We start from the raw sequence: 24,348 nt of genomic DNA on the forward strand, positions 1-24,348 counted from the left end.
GAGGGGAATGACATGCAGAGAATGACCGGGACGGATTATTGATTTAATTATTATGGACAGCATGTCAGAACCTCAAAGTATTTTATTAAACAGCCCCTAAATGAATATGGTCAATAAGGAGAAAATCCAGCATTTTCCAGTAATGTGTTCAGATTTCAAGAACATTTCAAACAAGATTTAATGGAATAGTTAAAAAATCTTTAAACAATTAAATTTTAACACGTTTTTAAATGACATTAAGTGTAAAAATATGTGTGCAACATAAATAAATAACAACCTTTGCGCATGTCTACATCAAAAATGCACGCACAGATACAGGAACGGTTTCTGTCACCTTTTATTGAGTTGGGAGATTGTGGAAAAAAGCAAAAAAAAAAAAATGAACTATTCCTTCAAGATCAAGCATTTGCCAAACTTTATTAAGACTCTGTACGAACCCTGTAGAGACAGCTGACCTGTTCACCTCCAAATTCTACATCCACGCTGACTTGTTTGTCTTCTGAATTCAAACAACATAGCAGCAACCTGAATCAGTCACTGTGGTTCAGATGAGAGTGCCTCCAACCAGCAGTACAGTACCATCCATCAGCGCAGCGCGGTCGCCCCACTGTCTACAATAAATCCCACTAAAGCCTGACCCCCTGACATGAATGGTGTTTTCCTGCACACATTGGCACTGATTCTGATAAAATACACAGGCTAATGAAGCCAGTGATAAAGTGTAGTGCCTTTGTATGTGCGTACCCACATCACTACTGCCCAAAACTCCTTCCTCCAACTTCCTCTGCGCTGATGATCCGCATATTCATCCTCATTAGGCCTCAGATTAAACAGCCCCTTTAAGGGAGCGATCTGTATTTTAGCGCTAGGCCACATCTGTCCCTGCGTGTTTACCTCTGCGTGCCTGTCTTGACAAAGAGGGCCTTCAAGAAGCAACTTCCCCACGCCTCAGGTGATCACTGTTCTTGTGTGGCATCACACTGCCCATAAATAAAACACCCACACTATTAATTAGTGCTTTGCCATAGCAGCATTCTGCTGGCAAGGATCTGGCTGTGATGCAGTAAATAGTAAACCACCTGAATTAGCAAAGAAAGAATTGATTGTGTTGTCTGACCTACCTGCATAAAGCCTGTGGCACTAAATGAAGCCGCCTTGCAGGGTTTTTGGCATATGTATTGTTTCTTGAGTGACTTCATTAACGTGGCAGTTTTATTGGTGTAAACATGATAAGCATCTGTCTTATGCCACTGCCACTTATGTCTGTGGAATGGGGTGGAGACGATAAATTGTCTGTGGCCTGTTTTGGTCTAACTTGTATGGGTGTGTGCGTGTCTCTGTCTGTGTGTCTGTGTCTGTTTGGGACAATGGCATTATTGAGGTGCTGGGAGTCACAGGCGCCCGGGTGCCTGGCCCGCTGGACCGGGGTTAGCAGAGGCACGTTTGGCTGGATCAGGTGACCGCTCTGTCCCTTTCAAGTGTGGCTCCTTCACAGCACAGCAAGTAACATGAATCTGGAGGCAATAAAAGATGGCCGCAATCGTGCTGGCTGCCCTCTCCCCAATCTTACCTCACTCCGCACACACTTATGGGTGTTGAGCATTAACTACACATAAGACATATTGTGCAGGCAGAACTGTGATCTCATTCCAGTCCAGCCATATCTTCAGGCCATGGGAATTTCTCTTTTTAACCCATCGGGTCATAAGGTTAAAAAAAATCTAAAGAGATTTTCCGTTTCATCAGTCGAAGCAAAGCACAATTAAACTGGCTTTATTCGACCCTTTCAGAGCTATTAGGTGTTTTAGACAAATGGTAAACATTTAGCTAGTGGCTGGTATTAAGTTCCTATTTTTGCACCGTGCATGCTGACTCATGACATGAAGGCTGGTTTGTCAATGATTGCTGTTTCTGGCTGCACACTGCATGCTCACATGTCACAATGACTCACGGCATGTTTACTGGCAATCATCTGAATGTTACACGGCCACCTGATTGAATCCAAGCCATTTCATATTGATGGATGAGAGCGCATGTAAGAGATTGCAGTGCGGTAACAGTAAAAGACGACAGGGGTTTGATGTAAGAGAAGAAAAAAACTCAGATTTTCCACCAACATACTATACAGCACAAATATGTATGAATGCTTAAAGTAAATCAATCAAACTGCCAACAGCAAGTCTATTCAGGTTCATACAGGTTGCCATTTTGTTATACTCAAGACAGACTGTTTAACCAATTAACCATCCCACCTCCCACCTGCCAATACAATTGTTTCCTCCTGCTGAGCAAAGAACACTTGGTTGGAAGTTTTCCTGGTTCCTTTCTCAAATTCAAAATAGAAAATGCACATTAAGACACCAAACCACACAATCATGAACCACATTTAAATCCATACTCAAAGAATAAACGTTTTCGCAACTGTTAAGCTTGGAAAGGGTTTTCCCTGAATTTGTTTCTGTTTTTGCCCTGTTCTTTTGCAAGGTTGCAGGTGGCTATGACACATCCCAGCATGTAAGAGGCAGGGTATAGGCATATGGACAATTAAAAGTTGCCATTGCTGTTGTCTAACCTCTTCCGTCTGCTCTCCAGCTGAGGCCAGCAGGTAGTGTCCAGGGCTGGTCTCCAGCGTGGAGCACTGACAGAATCCAACGCTGCCGGTCCACACAGAGTCCACCACCTCACTGCGACCTTCACTCAGATCCCACACACACATGCGCATGTCCCGTCCCTGACTGCTCCCCCGAATGAAAGAGCAAAAAACAGACAAGATCTTGGGTTATAGGCATATTTCTCACACGCAACATTATTGGCTGTTATCTCAAAACCTGTGAGATGAATGAATCCTAATTAATAATTTCATCACAACAAAATGTATGACAATGAATGCTCAGATAAAAATCATAGATTCTGTATGTTAACATTATCTCAAATACAGGTAAGGTTTAGAAAATTAAGAGAAGGATCCTATGATAAAGTGAAGAGAAAAGTCCTCCTCACCTGATGAGAGTGTCTGCTGTCTGCAGTGTGCTGACCCAGATCACAGAGCAACCAGCGTGACCTTCTAAAGTCTTCTCAGCCCGCCTGGTGTTCAGGTTCCAGATATGGATGGCACCTTTCCCTGACCTGCAAAACCCAACGGGAGGCTTTCTGGCTGCTGTTTATATTACTCATACAGTATAAACAACATATCATTCAGCACCGCTCTGCGCAGCTAAAAAGAGAGAAAGGTCCGATATGCTCCTGTTGATTGGCTGGCTTGGTATCTACTTATTAAATGCAATAAAATGTCTGTGTGTCATTAACAAAAAGGAGTTAAAGGTAACATATTATCCTCATTATCGAGTTCATGCGTGGCTTCTCCTCTTATGACATCATACGTGGAGAGAAATCTGACTTGGGTTTTCGAACACAGGTTTTCAGAAAGGTGGTGTTGGAGAAAAAGATAGAGAGAAGTTTTTTTCTCATTCTTTGGGAGTCTCTAGACATACCCAACTTAACATTGAACAACCATGAAAATTGCATAATACAGTGGAGGAAATAAGTATTTTGATTTGATCCCTCAATTTTGTAAGTTTGCCCACTTACAATGAAATGAACGGTCTATAATTTTAATGCTAGGTTTATTTTAACAGTGATAGACAGAATATCAAAAAGAAGATCCAGAAAATCACATAAAAAAAGATAGAAATCATTTTGCATTTAATTGAGAGAAATAAGTATTTGATCCCCTATCAAAACATTGCTTAGTACTTGGTGGAGAAACCCTTGTTGGCAAGTACAGAGGTCAGACGTGTCTTGTAGTTGATGACCAGGTTTGCACACATCTCAGGAGGGTATTTGGACCACTCCTCTTTGCAGATCCTTTCCTAATCGTTAAGGTTTCGAGGCTGTCGCTTGAGCTTCAGCTCCCTCCACAGATCTATTGGATTAAGGTCCGGAGACTGGCTAGGCCACTCCATGACCTTAATGTGCTTCTTCTTGAGCCACTCCTTTGTTGCCTTTGCTCTATTTTTAGGGTCATTGACGTGCTGGAAGACCCATCCATGACCCATTTTTACGGTCCTTGCTGAGAGAAAGTATTTCATGGTACATGGCCCCATCCATAGTTCCCTCGATGCAGTGAAGTCCACCTGTCCACTTAGAAGAGAAACACCCCCAAAGCATAATGCTTCAACCTCCATGCTTGACTGTGGGGATGGTGTTCTTGGGGTCATAGTCAAAACTCCTCTTCCTCCAAGCATGACGAGTCACTATGATACCAAACAACTTGATTTTGTTTTAATCTGACCACATCACCTTCTCCCAAGCATTCTCTGAGTCGTTAAGGTGTTCATTCAACTTCAGGCGGTTCTGTACATGTCCCTTCTTGAGCAGGGGGACCTTACGGGCACTACAGGATTTCAATCCATTACGGCATAGTGTGTTACTAATGGTTTTCTTGGTGACTGTGGTCCCAGCTGCCTTGGGATCATAAACAAGCTCCTCCCGTGTAGATCTGGGCTGATCCCTCACCTTTCTCATGATCATTGATACCCCACAAAGTGAGATCTTGCATGGAGCCCCAGACCGAGGGAGATTGATGGTCATTTTGTGTTTCTTTAATTTGCGAATAATGGCACCAACAGTTGTATCCTTCTCATCCAGCTTCTCGCCAATGGTCTTGTAGTCTATTCCGGCCTTGTGCAGATCTACAATCTTGTCCCTGATGTCCTTAGAAAGCTCTTTGGTCTTGCCCATGATGGAGATGTTGGAGTTTGATTTATTGACTCTGTGGACAGGTGTCTTTTATACAGGTAACAAGTTGAGACAGGTGTGTTTTATAGAGGAAACTAGTTGAGATTAGGAATACTTTTTTAAAGCACAAGGACTAATCTGTGGGAGCCAGAATTCTTTATGGTTGGTAGGGGATCAAATACTTTTTTCACTCAATGAAATGCAAAATATTTTTTTTAATTTTTTTTATGTGATTTTCTGGATTTTCCGTTTGATATTCTGTCTATCACTGTTAAAATAAACCTAGCTTTAAAATTATAGACCGCTCATTTCTTTGTAAGTGGGCAAATTTACAAAATCGGTGAGGGATCAAATACTTATTTCCTCCACTGTAGGTGACCTTAAATAAAGTGCTATATTATTAAAATTAAAATTAAAATTACCTAACACACTCAGAGTAAGATGCAGGGCCAGAATAGGAATGAAGATGAACGACTAACCCAGAAAATAGGATGGGAGTGTCCCCATCATGGCAGCTGAAGTGGAGGGTGTTCAGGGGCCCGCCAGCGCCCCTCAGGGTGTAGATGGGGGACGGAGCAGGACGAGACATCCCGGGGGTCGGGCAAGTCAATGTGTAGGAGCAACTTGGCCGCAAACCTGAGTCCTCATGAAGCCTTCCTGAAACCGACAACAAGAAACGTGAGCTCAGAAAAGACGTACATCTGTGAATAATTCACAAAACTATAGACAAAATGCTGTTTGGGCTCAAGACAGTTTTTCTAACAAACAAAAAAGTCTAATAAAATAGAGACAATTCTGCATGAACTATCAATGTTCCAGTATTAGTTATTTTGACTCCGTCATTACAATAAGTCAAAAAGCTAAGTGTAGGTCTTACATCAAAAATCATCATACAACTATTCATCTTAAGTTTTTCACTCTGAGCAAAGACTCAGAGAGTAGCTTGGTTTTGCCTTGAAGCCTTTCTCTTCCACACAGCAGACAGTTGTGTTTAATGCACTGTCTGTACTTTCTCCATTGTTAGTAGCTACACACCCTGTGGCTCTCTCTCTCTCTCTCTCTCCGTCTGTCTTCCTGCTTCCAGTCTACATGATAACACCTCTCTTACTCAATACGTCATAAATCACAAGCCTTGACAGCTTAATTACTGTAAACAGACGGAGATTGAGGCTGCTCACTCCTCTAGTGATCAACAGCCGTTGTCCCAGAGGCAGAGGTAACAGCTCAGGCTTTTATGTTGTTTGTAGGCCGGGCCGCCGAGGAAACCCAAGCGACCGCAGGTATGCTGCGAGGAAATGATGTGTCAACTTGATTCTGCAGCACAATCGCATGTACAGGGCTGTCAGTGATTGGCCTCAGACAGCTCATATCCATGTAGGCAGCCATTTTCTGAACTACCTTACATGTAAGGAATCACAAGACGTGTTAACCGGTTTATGCCTATATTCAGTGCATTCCGAAAAAGAACAATTTCACTGTTCATGGCCAAAGATAGCCCAACATAGAATCCGCTGTAAAACTACAAAATGTTTGGACTTTGGTTTTCAATTAAAAGAAAAACAAGACATCATGTGCTACTAAGTGAGCTTTCATCTGGACCAAACCAGGCTAGCTAAAGTTTCTTCGACTTCAAGCTTAGCTAAACATATTCTGGTTCAAGCTTCACGCTAGAATATTGACTATGTATATTAGCAAGGGCCAAGCGAGGAAAAATAAATAAATAATGAGAAAAGATAATGATAAAGTGGTAATTTAATGAGAATGAAGACATAATTGTACAAGAAAAAAGTCATATCTCAATATAATAATAATACACTCGTAGTTCTATACGAGAGAAACATTTCCTTATATTATGAGGGTAAAGTCGTCAATGTCGTTATATTGAAAGAATTCTGAGAAGTTTTTTTAATTCTCCTATCTATATTTATTTATTTTTCCTCGACATGGCCCAAATACTCTGCGATAAGAAACAAAGCAAGTAAGTGTATTTTCCTTAAATATTTCTATTCTAGCATATTATGGGTAACTATATATCTTAGGTCATATGGGTCAGTGAGCACAACCTCACCACCACCACTCCATCCCCCCACAAACACAATCACCCCCTCCTCCACTTTTACTTATCATAACCCCTTGCTCCCTGTAATCGGCAGACGCTGAAACTGGAGCCTGAGGCATTCAGGAGCAACTCATTTCAGGAGGTTAGTGGTTAAATTGTCCATGTGAATCTGTGAAGCGGACAGACAGAGCCCATGACCAGCCTGCCTAATTAAGGAGACAGCGCTACAGCCTGATGCACTCACAGGGACACAGTCTAAACATACCAGCTCTACATATAGGGAGGACATGCTGCATGCTTAAAAAAACATCGGGCATTTTTTACCTGCTCACCATAGAAGAAATAACTTCAACACCCCTGCAAAAATATGTAAAATGACAAAGATTAACATTTGGTTCATATTTTGAAAAGCACATGGATGTTTGCGCAAGACAATGAGCATTAACTCTCAGGCGTATCTAAACCAACAAGAAGCCATTTGACCAACAACTGTACAAACTTGTTGTGTTGTGGTATGAAGAAATGGCCAAAACCGTCAACAGCATTTTTGTCTTGGTCTATCGGTCTATTGGATGAGCTGTGAATGGTTGGGTAATACAGCATTCCTGTGCCTGTGCGAGTATGTGACAGGGTGAGGCTCACCCTGATAACAGGTGGATTAAGAGTCCCTTATTGTCCGCTCGCAGCAGGCCTGCCTGCATGTAGCTGTGAGTCATGGACACAGCAGTCTGAAAGCGGCTGTTTATACTGTCTCAAAGCCAGGGGGGCTGTGTGAGACTTTCCACTGTCAATCACTAACAACAGTTGGGGACAGTGCAGGGGAGGACACTTGGGCACTTGGTATCCAAAAGGTGAGTCTGGCTACTTTCCCCCCTGCCACTACTTCCTCCGTGGACAGTTCCCTCCGTTTTCCAGGCGTCAGCATTTCCACTGTCTGAATGGCCCCCCAACAATAGGTCTGTTGTGGTGGCTGGCTGCAAGTGAGTCACCCACAAACCCAGATACAAACACACGGGGCAGCTCAGGAAGGGAGAGACAGACACTGTAAACAAACAAGTTGGCGGGATGTCACTCAAATCTATTTGCGAGGACTCTTGAATTGTTCCTCGCCAACAGAGTGAGGCGGCCGAACAAACAATCGGGACGGGCACTTGTCAAGCTTGTGTGTTTGACTTTGAAATCACTAAGATTAGAGATGGGACTGATGCGATCCAATATCGATATCGGTTGCCAATACAGCCAAAATTCACTTAGCTGATCCCATATAACAGTCTGATCAGGTTAATCCAGGTCTCTTTTCACAACATACTCCAGCACTTCACTGATGCTGTTGTTGCTGCTGCATTAACATACAGTACTGTGCAGAATTATTTAAAAATCAGAAGTTGTAATAATTTATTTTCATAAATTAACAAAATGCAGTGAATGAACAGAAGAGAAATCTAAATCCAGCAGTGCCATCAGCTCAGAACTGGCTAAACCCTTGGGACGCAGGTACATCCATCTACTGTTACTCAGCATTGAGGAAACCATTAATCCTGACCAAATCTTCAACTCCATTTGCAGAAACTTGCAAGGAACCTCCACCATGCTTCACTGTTGCCTGCAGACACTCATTATTGCACCGCTCTCCAGCCCTTCGGCGAACAACTGCCTTCTGCTACACTCAGTAGATGGGATCATCTGGCCATAGATCCTCAAGGACAAACTTCAATAAATCTCTGCAACCAGCAGTTTTCATGTACCTACAAAAGCTTTCATAAAGTGATTGAGCAATAGATAACGGGCAACTAATGGGGTCAAGGAACTTTCTTATTAAACATGCCTACGTGGGGGAAAAAAAAAACACAAAAAGGGGTAGCTAGCTAGCTAGGCCTAATTAAACGTGAATGTGTCTTGGACAAGGCCTGATAAATCAGACTGACTACTGATTATTAATATACTCGAGTTGGATATGGGAGCCAGTGGGAAGAGGCAAAGGGGAGGCTCCTGCTGCTGGCCCTGTAACAGATAAGACAGCTCGGTAGAGAGTAATCTGACTCTAAGTCTGTGGATAAAGGCAGTTTGTCTCTTCTTGGGCCCCGTCTGTCCACACCTACCTGGTAATTAGGCCTAATTATGAGAGAAAGGTCCGCTTCCCCTTCATGTTATTAAATAAAAGCCAGCCTCGTCCGCCAAGGATCTCTCAACACGGGCAAGGGGCTGGCGACCTTCAGATCAAACGCAGCCACTATCTGTGTGCCTGCCACTCCCCCCCTCGACTGCAGCACCCGTTGGGGCTTGAGGAGGGAGGGGACAGTATTCGTTATGATATGGGGCATCAAAAGTTTTTTTTTGGACTAGAAATGAGTAGGGTAGGGGGAATCCTGTCCACATTCCTGGCTTGGACTCGTTAGTGCTCTGTATCATGTGATCGGCAGCTACCAACCTGACGACCCCCCCCCCCCCCCCTCCCTTGTCAAGTTCTGCCATTCATAAAAAAGAGCAGGGACAGGGAGGGAGGGGATATACTGATCACAGAGGTTTATCATAGAAGCTTTATAATGCCCCCACGCTAAATAGGAGCCATAATGGAGGGCATAAGATCCCAAGATCCTCCCCACTGATATCGCCCTAGTCAAATATGAGATCTGAGTCGCGTGATGAAAACTGCAAAGTAGATTACACATAACTCAAGGGCTGCATTCAAGATAGGCCTTTCTAATGAAAAGCTAACATTATGGTATTTCTTTCCTGGAAAATCTTTGCAAGCCTGAAAAATCAGGACGTTTTAGAGAAAGATGTCTAATTCATTGCTGTGCATTCCTCAGCTATTAGTTATTTTGCAGTTTATAACAGGCAATGGTCTCTTATCTGTGGTTTCCCCGCTTTTCACCGTCTCGCCAAGGGGGCACTTCCACCTTGCTGGCCAGTCAGTGGGTGGTGAGCTGGCTATATATGACCATTACTCAGCCTTTTCTGGCCTAACCTTCCTCCCCCAACTAATACAGATTCCTTTCTGAGGAGGAAACCAAGCTGCCAAATTGAGAGCGAGCTCCATTATAAAAAGTCCACTTAGACAAACAACATGGGAAGTGGCGAGGAAGACACACGCCCTTTATTGTGTCTTTGGTGGGGGTTATCTGGACTGGATAAACAGACCGGCCGTCAGATAGAGGGGCTGATGTCGGACACAAGTGCACCAACACCCAGTGTCAGTCACAGATCCACTGAGCGGGAAAGAGGTGGCATTGTTCGCGTGAATGGCGTGAATGCTAAGCAGGGGCCATTGCAGATAAGGTGCTAAATGCCTTGTGGCTGTCACTGAGGCAGGCACTGATGTAGGGTCCCTGTTTTGGTAAGGTCCCTCCTGAGTCCTGACTGTGGTCAACAGGTACCAGGAGCCTTATCTGTTTGCATTATCACCCATTTCCTCCACGACACGAGAGGATAAAGGGACACAAGAGGGTCGACAGCTCAAGTGTCATCATTCATCTCCACATGTTAAGGATGTGATCGGGTTTTGGACTGTTGTATAGTGCCTTGTGCTGTCCATACAGCAAGGATATGACAGCAAGTAAATGTGTATTGTGCACTAATCCTAAGAGTATGTCATGCATATGTATGTTTAAGACCACGGACACAACAAGATGTTACACTTTGTCAAACAGCACATGTCCCAATGTTACAACTGTCAGTCAGTCAGTCTTCAGGGCTGTGATGAGTGACCGTGTGGAGAATAAGTAATGGATGGTGAAAGGTTTGACAGATTGCTCTAACTAATTTGCACATGGCCAACACAGCTTCCGGAGAGCAGACACATTTAAAAAGGTCATAGAAATTGGTAAGCTGAACAAAACCAAGGTCCATGATCAATTTCACAACTACAATGCACTTAAGAGTACATGAACCCAACAAGGCAAATCCTTTAAATTGGCTATTTAATGTAGATAATGGATAGAAAACATCATACACAAATTTGTATAAAAAGTATTAAATATATATACAAAGCTCTGGAAAAAAATAAGAGACCATTTCAAATGTTCAGTGTCTCTCATTTGACTGTTTATAGGCATATGATTAAGTAGAATGAACATTTTGGTTTTATAATATAAACTACTGACAACATTTCTACCGAATTCCACTACATTCTTGTAATTAAGAGCATTTTCAATAAGTTATGTAGAGTTGAAGATTTAAGAAAAATCAAGACTGGTCTCTTAATTTTTCCAGAGCTGTATATATCTTGGATATCCTTCAAAACACTCTTGACAGATTATTTGTTTATAGTACAACAGGAAGTAGTTCAAATAGTTCAAACATTTATTTAAAGGTCCCATATTATAAATCCCTTATAATTTTTGTTGTTGTTGTTTGCTGAACAAAACATTCAGATTATTCATTGTAGCATGCCTCTATACCCTGTTTTTCAGCCCATCCGGATGTCTCTTTAAATGAGAATGAGCTGCTGCTCCCCCGGCCCCTGTCCGGAAGCAAAGCCCGCCCTCTGGTCGTGGCCGTGGACATATTTTTATATGTCCACGGCACCGGAAAAGGACACCGGATTAAAACATAGTGCCCATTCATTCCTATGAAAACTGCTCATTGGCGCAGAGAAACATATAGGATCAGAATTTCTTCCACATCATGGGTGCCTAACACGCCCCTAGCGCATGACGTTCCGGATGTAAAAATAGTCTTGTTCTCTAGCATTGTAAGCTATAAATTGTAGGCCCATCCCCTCGTCGGGTTTACGGCTAAAACTGAAAATAAAACGGCGATTAAACACTTGAGGTAGCGTTTTGATGGGGAGAAAACTTTGATTTTACTAGTACATGGTCTAAAGATAAGTATGAGCCTATGATTGATATCCAGAAAAAAATTGCGGGGACACATTCCTGTTCCCGCTTGTATTGGAGTGAACGCGGACATCTGCTTCCGGGCTTATATGAATTTACTGACCCGTCCATAACCGGCTAAATCAACTGCAGCACCAGGCTTGGCCACTGAGCACTGATGTATTGCGGAAGAAAGCACTGCTCCTGGGGGCCTGGTGGTGGCCCTCCCACCATCTATGCCGTGCCTGTTACCATGGTTATGTTTACGCCATGAGAAGAACCAAAATGGCAAGTAACACAGGAGCTCAGCTGTACTTTGAACAGTTTGACCCGCAGTCGGACATAGAACAAGAAGCTCCTGTCGAAGTTCAGAATTTGAGAATGGATGTTTCTGAATGGTATATTAATGTTTCTGTTTCTGGGGGGAAGGGAGGTTCAGCCGGTGTGTGTGTGTGTGTGTGTGTGTCGGTATTGTGGCTTACCTGTAGCTAATTTAACTAGCTACATATAAGCAATAATACCGACACACACACTAGCCACCAGTACTTTCTCTGAGTTATATTGTTGGAAATGTTGGTCAACAAGCAATTACATTGAGTTGAATGTACTGTAGTTAGTACATCATTTGTATGTGGGAAGTAGTGATAAGTAGATCACTGCTTCAATTATAATTGTAGTTAATGCAATATTTTAAAGAAGCCTTTCAAAACACTTCCCTTGTTACCCTTTTTAAAATTATACACTATGTATATTTAATTATTTATTATGAAAATTGTGCAGTGAATGCCCACAGAAACAGAGAATGTATGCTGCAAGGAGATACCAAAGGTAAAATGTGTGCAAACTACTTTGTCTAATTGCAGCTTACATTTGTCACATTCCATGACACATACAGTCCCCTCCATAAGTATCGGAACAGTGAGGCCAATTCCTTTATTTTTGCTGTAGACTGGAAACATTTGGGTTTGACACCAAAAGATTAATATGAGACAATAGCTCAACATTTCAGCTTTCATTTCCAGGTATTCACATCCGGATCTGATACACAACTGAGAAGATATAATTTTTTGAAAAAGAACACAACATTTTTAGGCAAGCAAAAGTATTGGAACAGATAGACTTTAAATAAATTAAAGTGAATAAACCGTAATATTTTGTCGCAAATACTTTGCTTGCAATAACTGCATCAAGCCTGTGACCCATTGACATCACAAAACGTTTCCATTCTTCTTTTGTGATGCTTTTCCAGGCTTTCACCGCAGCCTCATTCAGTTGCTGTTAGTTTTGGGGGGTTACTCCCTTCGGTCTCCTCTTAAGCAGGTAAAATGCATGCTGTATAGCGTTTAAGTCTGGAGATTGACTTGGCCAGTCTAAAACCTTCCATTTCTTGCCCCTGATGAACTCCTTTGTTGTTTTTGCAGTTTTTTTGGATCCCTATCTTGCTGCATGACGGAGCATCTTCCAATCAGTTTGGTTGCATCTTTCTTTAAATTGTCAGACCGAATGTTTCTGCAGACTTCTAAGTTCATTTTGCTGTTGCCATCATGTGTTACTGTGTTGTTGTCAAGATGAACCTTTACCAAAGTGATGGAAAGGCTAAAGTTTGGAGAAAGAAAGGATCTACTCATGATCCCAAACATACAGGCTCATCTGTGAAACACGGTGGAGGCAATGTCATGGCTTGGGCTTGCATGGCTTCTTCTGGGACGGGCTTATTATTCTTCATTGATGATGTAACACATGATGGCAACAGCAAAATGAACTCAGAAGTTTACAGAAACATTTTGTCTGACAATTTAAGGAAAGATGCAACCAAACTGATTGGAAGATCCTTCATCATGCAGCAAGATAATGACCCAAAACACAACAAAGGAGTTAATCAGGGGCAAGAAGTGGAAGGTTTTAGACTGGCCAAGTCAATCTCCAGACTTAAACGCTATAGAGCAGGGGTGTCAAACTCTGGCCCGCGGGCCAAATCTGGCCCGTTTCAATATTTAATCTGGCCCGCGAACCAATTCGGCAATTCCATTCAATTTGGCCCGCAAAAAAATAAAAAATAAATAAAATATATCGTGATTTTTTTTTTTTTTTTTTTTTTTTTTTCTTCTCTCATGTGGAGCCTGTGCCATATTGGCACGTCGCACACGCTCCCAACCGTTAGGACACTCGCATAGCTTACCACTAGGAATGTCTGCTGAAAGTTCCACTGCTCAGGATTTTAAGCCATGAATTGATGAATTTGCATTGAAGAAAATATGTCAGTTTTCTAATGGCTGTACATAGGCCAATCTATGTGGCTAAATAGCATGCTAATATGATGATTGATTGTGTCAACTGTCTAAGGATGAATGCTAACATTATCTGGTTTCTAACTTTTGCCTGAAGTTACAATATAGCTCACTAACTAACGTTAGATACCCGCTGATAGCCCACCCCTTTTGTTTCCAATGGTGGCTTTGCATTTCATTACCAATGTAAAGTGTCATAAATAGTTAACACTGGTGCTGGGTCATGATTCCTATACAAAAATAAAATTTAAAAGCGTGATATGTTTTGAATGTGCAGAAAGTTTTGAAAAATCCAAGAGAAAACATATTGTGGCTCAATCCAGAATGCCTGAGAGCCTTACTGCATTATAGTCCTTTATAATTGTTTCACCAGGAACCTGAATGTTGTCTTTTCCTTTACAAAAATAAAGACATTTCCACAATAAATTGTCGCAGAAAAGGCACAGAAAACCAACACAGAAAAATCCACCAGAATACAGGAAATTAAGTGTTTGACGCACAAAAATTTCTGGGGGAGCACCCCCATACCCCCCACATATAATTTGTCCCCCAAAATATGTAAACAAAATCTAGCCTATGCCTCGTATGTCTGGCCCTTCGTGTGATTATCATGTCGTAATTCGGCCCTTTGTGAAAATGAGTTTGACACCCCTGCTATAGAGCATGCATTTTACCTGCTAAAGAGGAGACTTAAGAGAGTAACCCCCTAACACAAACAGCAACTGAATGAGGCTGCGGTGAAAGCCTGTAAAAGCATCACAAAAGAAGAATGCAAAAGTTTTGTGATGTCAATGGGTCACAGGCTTGATGCGGTTATTGCAAGCAAAGGTTTTGCGACAAAATAGCACGTTTTATTCACTTTAATTTATTTAAAGTCTATCTGTTCCAATACTTCTGCTCACCTAAAAATGTGGTGTTCCTTTACAAATAATTATATCTTCTCAGTTGTGTATCGGATCCAGATGTGAATACCTGGAAATGAAAGCTGAAATGTTGAGCTATTGTCTCATATTCATCTTTTGGTGTCAAACCGAAATGTTTCCAGTCTACAGCAAACATAAGGGAATTGGCCTCACTGTTCCGATACTTATGGAGGGGACTGTACCTTATGTTATTCATCCTAGGTTATAAGACGGATGCAGCAGCTACAAGGCAATGTTGCCTGCATGGTAGACCATCCTGACTTTGACCCCGTTTGCCTGAATGTGTTCTCTTTACAGAATGCTTTCAATATATACAGAGCGGACTATACGCCATTACAGCTAAGGGGAATGTATCAGTAAGTATAAGTTTATATTTAAATCAGTATCATAACTATAATGTGTCATAATAGTAAATGCTGTTTATGAAAATAAATGTCTGATTTTATACAGTCTTGTCTTACATTTCTTTAGTGGGAATTACATTTCAATGGTCACCACACAGCTGAAAATATATATGTAGTATACACCTTCCTATAATTGGAGCTTAATGTGCTTAATGATGATGAATTCACATGAGACAGTTTAGAGACACTGTTAAGCATTTATTATAAACAGAAGTTTAGCTTTGCAGTGTGATATACAACATCTGTGATAAAAAAAAAAATGTACATTCACTGTCACACTAGAAATGTTTTCCAACTTCCAGTTGTTATAGGTATTTAGCATAGATAGTAAATAATATGGATGTAGCATCCGGGCTGACCTCAATTATTCACACAGCATCCAATAATCCTGGTTTGTGCGCGTCACCATCTTGTGAGATTTTTACTCCGCCTCACTCCTCTTGCCGAAAAGGGGAATTGACGTCACGTCGGGGGGAGGGAGATAGCTGACATATACCTCCGAGGCAAAGTGAGGGACAACGGGCGGAGAGCTGTCACTCAAGAGATCGCACCAATACATTTTAACCTCCAAAAGAATAAAAACTAGCATGGGCCAAAAAAATTCAACCCCCTCAGTGTTGTCATGGAGATATGACCTAAACATATAGACTAAAATGGTTTTGTGGCCCAGGCTGTAAATAGGTTTAATAAGACTTTGAAAACGGCCTATCTAACAAGTGAGTCAAAGAAAAACTGCTCGTCTTGGCGCCACCCCCAGTGGCACTTTCTGGTTACTACAGTTGTAGGTCACTTCCTTATTGGATGCCCGTAAAAATCGCTGAGGTTGGGGCTTGGTATTTAGTCTATCAATCCTTTGTGAGCGGGTGCTGAGGCTTCCTTGGACGGAGGGTAAGAGTCGTCGTTCCTTCGGATTCAGGGGACATATGTTGAGTTCGGACCGCCTCTTCATTGAACCGGGACACATAGCTGGCGATGACCTCCTCCTTGTCCGGCCGCTCGTATTGGGCAAACGGGTCAGCTGGGATGGGGATCTTCACAAGGTCTTCCATGTACTGTTCTGGGTCCACAAAGACATTCTCAAAGATGAGGTCCATCAAGTCATCCACAAAACCTGTGCAATATTTGAAAAAAAAAAAAAAAAAAAAAAACATTATTTTCTTCTATTTTTATGTTCGTCACATATCATTGAATGAAAGTCTGTTTAAATGTTATTTATAATGGTGTTTATCAGGTTTATTTATTGTTTTATCTATTTATTATCAGTGTGAACACAAGTGTAATTGTGAATATAAGATGTAAATAACAGGTTTTTGAGTTAATTTAAAGGAAGGTTTCACTTACGAAATGTGGGCTCGGCCTTTACTGGTTGGGCACTGCATTTCTCATCCCTGTCCTTTGGAAAGTGAACCTTGAAGAGAGGGTCTCCAGCAGTAGTTATTGCTTGTTGTCGGTTAGCATTCTCGTTGTAGTACAGGCCAGCCAGGTATAGTCTTCAAATACAGTAAAGTGAAAAATTAATAAGGGAAGTAATCGCAGAGAAAAAAACAAATGTTCTCAAGTTATAAGTTACCATTTACCTGCACAGCATTCCCAGAAATGGGAACACAACATTTTTTGGAGCAAACCGAAGGATGACGCTGTGAAAAGCCTCCGAAGATGACGTCTGGTGGTGGGGACTTAGTTTGGCAATATCCTGCAGGATCTTCCTGTTGGTCATCACTTTCTTCATCTTGTCGAATACAGGGGTTCCTTAAGAATGAATAAAAAAAAACATATTTTACATCGTGACTTAGTACTTAGTAATTTAAGTATTTAATCCAAATCTATAAAACATTATGTGTGATTACCAGTCATATATAAACATTTTGATCACACATTTAAAAAAATTTTTTTTAATAAAGTGCATGTGTATATGACCAACACACCTGCTTCCAGCCATTTACTCCTGTCCCTGGTTATGCGGAGGGGATGAAGGCACTTAGGAAAAATGGGATCCTCATGAGTATGAATATCCTGCACATGGTTCAGGACGGAGGTCCATTTTGCAACTCTCTCCGGTCCGGTGGTTGATGTTGCTGCAGTCCAGTATATGTGGTTTCTGATAGACGGGATCCACTTCTGCAGTTGTTCACAGTCGCTCATTTCGGAGATCTTGTCCAGTTTCTTTGAAATTCCTGTAATTTAGATAACGTACATTTATTTTTAATAAAAGTTCATCCATAGAAGGACAAACTTAGCTGTCTTTAGTGCAGCATTTAAAAGTCAATATGTTAACCCTTAATACAAATACTATTAAACATGACACTGCTACTACTGCCAACAGTATTAGCAATATTGCTAGTTTCGGGAATTCATATAGTAGGGGAGAACGGGGTAAGTAGGCAACACTTTTTACTCTAGTGAGAATTGCTTATCACCTAAACATCTTTCAATAGTCATTCCTACATTAAATTGAAGCTTAAGGTGTTGGCTTGAAATCTGTACCCCTCACTTTTTCTATCTTATTGTAATAAATAAGAAATTAATAATCAAAGACACCCTTACACATTGTGACAACCAACCCCATCAAGGGGTCGGTTGTCAAACACTATGGGGTTGTTTGTCACAATGTAATCTTAATGGGAATAATCTTAAAAAGAAGGCAAGAAAGCAGAACTAAATTTGAAAGTTTAATTGCAATGTCAAGTTGACAAATAGGCCTACATAACTTAATGTAGCCTTGGCAGCTCAGGGTTCAACATAACTTTTTTTTCCTACTGGCCCGCCGGGCCAGTGGATCCAAGTTTTACTGGCCCCTTGTATATTTTCACTGGCCCTGCACACACTTTTTTTTTCTTCATAATTTAGTGTCAATAATTATAATACCTGTATTAGAAAAATAAAGAAAGATAACCAGATCTAAAGGGAATATCTATACTGTAACAGTATAGATATTCCCTTTAGATTTGGTTATTTTTCTTTTAGTTAATTATATGAAATGTTGATATTGCTCATACACATAATATAAAACCAGGCAAACATATTGAATTAGAAGCCTACAACTGAAAGTATGTTGAAAGAGTCGGCCAGTATTTTAAAGTCCAGTAGTTTGATGGTTGTTTTTATTCTTGAATTTGGGCAGTTTAATGAATATTTCACCTGCAGAAGTCATGTTCAAACATAGAAAAAAAAATAAGAGATGAAGGTCTGATCATTCTTTGTGTTGTGGTAGGCTGTTTTTATTACTTTCTCTATATGCATTAGGGATGTGAATGTGTCGACCGAATGACCGGTTTTCCACTTGCGCTCAAGTTGACTTTAAAAATAGAATAGAAATCCGAAAATCAGTGGGTTATGCCGTTTTTTTTAATGGGAGATTTCACTGTGTATGTGAGTTCACGTCTGGTCGTGAGCGCGCTGCAGGAGTGTCACTTCTCCATGAAGTGTCAGCTTCACATATAAGAGTCCGGTGTGGGACCATTTTTTCAAACTATTGATAAAAACAATGCAGTGCAAAATATGCAGCATAAGTTAAACGCTCGTCTAAGACTATGACGTTAAATCACCTTAGAAACACACAATGCCTTCGTCCGATCACAGCAGCGTTTCACCGTGTGATCTCGCCAGCGAGTGAGCCGCCGGGCAGATGAACTGTGGTTTGTGGCTAAAATAATAACCGGGGATATTCTCCCCGTTAGCGATTTCAATGGGAAAGACTTCCGCGATCTGATTGAATGTCTCGAGCCTGAAAACACAGTGCCAAACTGCGCGACTATAGGAACTGTACAGTGAGCGGAGTCCCTCCGTTCGTTTCTGTCTACAACCGACACAATCACCGGAGACGCATTCACAGCGTTTAAATAACGCCTCTCATTTGTATTACCATTGGGGCTTGGATGCAAATACTGTAACATTACGGCGGCAGATAAAGGAAAAGCGCAGTTATCATTTTCTGCACCTCAACCTCTGCTGTGGGAAGAAAGAAAGGGGGCAGAGTAAGTCGATTGATTTGTCGACTCGCAGGCGGACGGTAGGCAGCTCTGCCAACGGAGCGAGAGTGCAACCGCTTGTTGCTCCGCCTGTCAAAACGCCCACGCATCGGTTGTCCACTGGCCTTTCATTAAAAAATATATTTTATATTAGGTTTATTATATTGAGTCTTAAATAAACACTGCTTTCATTACGACTCTGAACGCGCATTTCAATGAACCATGATGTAGTCTACAAAAAGATACTGAACTGTGATTGGCCAGTCACTGGCCCGGGCGGGACAGTGACTGGCCAATCAACTTGCCCTGCATATGATTTTACTGGCCCCGGGCCATCGGGCTATACGTTATGTCGAACCCTGCTTGGCAGCTGGTCTAGTTAAAGATGCACTGGGTTGTTTTGATTTTGTTGCCCTTTTTTCTTTTGCATGCTAGATGCCTTTTCCTGCTCTATTCTTTCCTTCTCTGGGGTGTCAGTGAGGATACAGCTTGACAATTTCTTTCGTTATTGGGTTCCTTTTCTGGCTGCAGCCTTGAGATAACATGTGACAACCAACACCCCAAAAAATTTGACGACCAACCCCAACTTGAATTTCTTGCTAGCATCAAGGCCAACAACCATCTGACAACTAATTAGCTTGCTAACCACAATCTAAACTGTAGTTTACCCTTCACACTTTGTATGGGTAACAAGTGTTTTGTTATAAACCCATTGTGTAAAAGCCTCGAAGAAAAATACTGAGGAGCAAAATATTTTCAATTTGACATGAAAAACACAAACCGTCGTCTCACCTCAAATTCAGCAGTCTAACTCCAAGGAAGACTATGTAGGTGACCTCTGATCCCAATTCTGGATATTTACATACCAAAATTTCACAGACAGCGCCTTCTGGTTCCGAGATATAATGATTGTGACAACCAACCCATGTGACAAACTACCCCGTTCTCCCCTAACTGCTGCTACGTTTTTGGATAGGCCATCAGTAGAATGCTCTTTCTGTACTGATCACCCAGTTATTCAACATATGCTTTTGTGTACTTTCTCTCGTGTTTGCACATGTAAGTAAATAAGGAATATACCTTTCTCTATGTGCAATACATCATAGAATTGGGGGATGTTGTTTTCCCTCAAAAACCTCTGGATTTGTGGATGGCGATCCGTGACAATGGAATCCAGAGTCACACCACTTGCCTTCAACAATGCCAAGCTCCTCCTCAGACCTTGTTTTTCCTTATTGCTCTGTCCAAAAAAAACAAAATGTATATAGATATTACAAAAATAATATTACATGGCCAAATGTCTGAATTGAAATTTAAAAAAGTGTTACAATTTAATTTCAACACACTGACCTCAACCAACTGGATATCAATAACGGTGTTGGTCTTGAGGTCCATCATGGTGTGGCTACCAAACTTTGCACAGTGCCCTGTGATAAAAATTAAAATAAACGTTATTATTCACTTATTATAGTCATTACATTTTATTTCACTGTTGTGTGTGTGGTATTTTGTCATCCTGAGAGTACTAAAAGTAAAAAATATTATTTCAGTTAAATGTAAATTACCTAGAGAGTTCGCCCTCACTGTCACTTTTTCCTCTTCACTGAGCTGGTTCAGCATCACATCCTGTGTGGTTTTCCACTTGTTCACTACTGCTGGCTCAATGTACATTCTGGCATGCCGTCGAAAGATGTCGTACTGGAAAAGCTGCAGTTCCATTGCCTTGAAGATCTGATGGTAGATTTTTAAAAAATACAGATTTTTTTATAGTTAATAGCACAGTAGTTTTATAGCATATCCTGTCATTTCATCTGAACTAGATACCCTGGATTCAGCAACATTACACAATGTATTCAAGGCCTATTTGTTACTGCTCATTTACCTTTTCTAGTGTGAAAAAAGATGCTCCACTAAGATACACTGCCGCAGAAAGGTGTATGTTCCCAGCTGGCGTACTTCCTAAAACAGGCTGGCTTTTCCATTGTCTGGAGAACTCACACTTGGGGCACAGCTGTTCCACCAATAGAAATGTCCCAATCTTTTGGGTCTTGACATCGCATGCCAGTTGGCACACAGGACACGCTTGAAACAGCTCCATAAGGCACGTCTCATACACTATGTATTTTTTAATCTTATGGGTGGGACAGGATTCTCCAGCTCTGTAAAAAAAAAAAAAAACAAAGCAACAAGTTATAAGCTGTTAGGGCTTCAGCTCATCTTCAATGACAGAAAAGTGTTCAACAAAAACTAAGTGTAGCTGGGTCAATTTGTTGCCAATTTTATTTTATTTTGGTGAACAGTCTTAAAACGTGTATGTGTTATCCTTTGTCATGAACCATTTATATATTTTTTAATTTCCTTTTTTTATAATGAGTAATGTTTTGATAGTTCCGAGTTACTCTGCAGCAAGGGGGGTCTTAATTAACGCTGCACACAGCAAGACACATGGGTGACATCATTGCTTTCTCCCGGAAAAATACTGGAGAACTTTTGTCGGGGTAAGATGTGCTGTGTTGCTCTCTTCCGTTTCTTGCAAACTTAGTATGTTTAAGTAATTTATTCTTATATTTATGGTTTGGTCTGTTGAAGGGGACTAAGAGAACCTGCTACCTGTCTATGTGTAAACTAATTGTGCCCTCCACTGCTCTTTCATAGGTATGTTGCATTGTTAAATTTATTGTAATAATTGTTTATGCTTATAAGAAGGACTGCATTGAATTACTTGCTTAATAACATTGGGGCATTGCTGCATTATATGTTAAATTCATTCATTTTGGTTATTTATTTTTGTAAGATAATTTAATTTTACTCAAGAGTATTCCTTCATTTTTTAATTTAAATATGTATCCACTAGAAGGGTTTATCTTTGGTTACTGAGTATTAATTTCATTCATAACAGTGTTATGTTTTAATACACACACAACAATACTGGAGAACTTTCATCAGGGGGGCTAAGAGACACCAGCCTGTGTGTAAACTAATTTTGCCCTCCGCTGCTCTTTTATAGCATATTGGCACTTTTCCACCGCACGTGCAGCTCTACTCGACTCAGCTCAACTTAGCATCATAAAGTTGACTGATCTGCGCTCGTTTCAGGATACGCGTTTGCAAATACAAGCCGTGTCTCAGCCTGAATATTTTATTGATGTAATCAGTGCAGTCCGAGGCTTGTAATGGAATCGCTCGATATCATTTCTGTCCCAGCTGGCTAACTAGGCTATATAGCTGCTAGATGCCCTATGTCTCCTCTCATCTCATGTACTGCATGTTTAAAGTAACATCCCCAACAACCAACATAACTGGGTGAGCTTAGCGAATATATGGACAATTCATTACGTTTTTTTCAGATTTTTGATGCAAATCAAATGAAAGAGAGCCAGAGATGCAGTCGCTACCAGGCACCATGTTTTTGAGGTGGAAACGCCATAAAAAAGGGGGGAGTCGAGTCGAGTTGAGCTTATACCACAAAGTGGAAAAGCGCCATAAATGTGCAGATACTGAAACCTGGCATGATGGTATTCCTCATTCAGTGAGCAACCATTCTACAGCTTTTACATAAGCATTCTATCTATCTGACCTTTTGCAGGCAGGCTTGAATTTATTCAGACTCCATTATTGTCTGCTTGTAATATTGACAACTGATCACAAACATGCACGCACACGCACGCACACACACACACGCACGCACGCACGCACGCACGCACGCACGCACGCACGCACGCACGCACGCACGCACGCACGCACGCACGCACGCACGCACGCACGCACGCACGCACGCACGCACGCACACACACGTAGGGATATTTGAGTAACTCACGTCATATCCATTGACTCTGTCAAGACTGTGGAGGAGTCTGTAGGGTCATACGTGTCATCCAGCTCTTGTGAAGCTGCTAGGGAAGCGCTGCCCTCAAATGGATCTTCATCTTCGTCCTCCTCCTCCAGGTCCAAACGAGGTCTCTTTGACGGTCTCTGTATTGGTGAGGAGGGCATGTGTACGGATGTTACAGTGGACGTGCCAACGCCAATGTTACTGACGGCCACAGTAGCCTGGACACCTGTAAGAGATTTTTATATGTTTATGAAATCCAAACAATATAACAAAAGACAAATACATAGCATTGTTATTACTATTTTGAGAATGCAGCAGCTAATTATAAAATACCAAAGCACATTTAGAACAAACCTTCACTCCTGAAGTGTGGCTGAAGAGTCTTAAAAGACAATTGTGTTCCAACAGAACGTGTCTCTGGTTCTGTCTGACAGGCAACATGCCTCCTTTCAGCTAGTTGGAACGTCGCTGGCTTGATGTCCTGTATGTAGAGAAAGGCTGGAGGTTACAACACGTTATGGACTATGAGAAACAAATATAAACCATTTAAAATGGATGAAGGAAGAAAGTACACTGAACATTTCACTTCACTGGTAACTTGTGTTGTAACATACCATAGCAAACTAGAAAACAAAACAGTTTGTGAGGTTTTGCATTTATAAAACACTACATGATGCAGCAGGATGTGTGGGTTATACAAGTATTGCATTATCAATCAATGAGAATTGTCTTATTAACCACTCATGACTCATACAGTAGAGTGTTACATTATATTTGATTTAGTTGATGGTTTATTCAAAGCGACTTCCATGAAGGTAAAAACTCATAACAAGATTCTTTTTCTTCTTCTCCTAGTCAAAGTGCAGTCTGAAGAGACAAGTTAGCAGATTGAGGCCAACACATCCAGCCAATATAGAATTATGGAACTTGTGGAGCTATGAATTCCAGCCGCCTCCACACTGCCCTGCTCTAAGACTGATCTTAAAACGTGTATACACGATACATGTCGAAAGGCCATCTTCAAAGTAAACGGATGCACTGACAAAGCCACAAGCTAATCGAAAGTAGCCTATGTGTTCACAATCAAAATTAATCAGTTTTATTTCTACACAAGGAGAATCCTATCCTGTGTCTGCTTAGCAACATGGCATCATCAAGACTGAAGCAGGCAACATCAAGTATTGGGGCAAAGCTTTAGCCCAAGGCTGTTTGTGAAGCTAGCTGGCGAAGGCTACGCTAACCAAACAAACACATCACTCTTGAGACCGTTACCTCCATTCCCTTTTGTCTAGCCCTTTGTTATTTTACATGCGGAGCTTC

General features: G+C 41.3%; 1 protein-coding gene across 3 annotated transcripts in view; it reads right to left on the bottom strand.

The window, feature by feature from the left end:
- The window catches only part of gnb1l (guanine nucleotide binding protein (G protein), beta polypeptide 1-like), a 44,243-nt gene that overhangs the window by 18,619 nt on the left and 1,276 nt on the right, over nt 1–24,348 (bottom strand). For 2 of the 3 annotated variants that reach the window (XM_080051014.1, XM_080051015.1), the window contains 3 exons: nt 5,217–5,394; nt 3,001–3,126; nt 2,573–2,735 (listed from right to left, as the gene is read on the bottom strand). In XM_080051014.1, the coding sequence (XP_079907140.1) occupies nt 2,573–2,735; nt 3,001–3,126; nt 5,217–5,326 (399 nt within the window). In that variant the 5' untranslated portion in view covers nt 5,327–5,394. Of the gene's footprint in view, nt 1–2,572; nt 2,736–3,000; nt 3,127–5,216; nt 5,395–15,485; nt 16,340–16,569; nt 16,719–16,805; nt 16,978–17,153; nt 17,403–20,276; nt 20,437–20,546; nt 20,624–20,761; nt 20,928–21,078; nt 21,356–23,013; nt 23,255–23,382; nt 23,510–24,348 lie in introns of those variants that run through there. The other variant, XM_080051013.1, reaches the window with a different exon arrangement.

Source organism: Ammodytes marinus (genome assembly GCF_949987685.1).
Source record: "Ammodytes marinus genome assembly, chromosome: 2".
Lineage (NCBI taxonomy): Eukaryota > Metazoa > Chordata > Actinopteri > Uranoscopiformes > Ammodytidae > Ammodytes > Ammodytes marinus.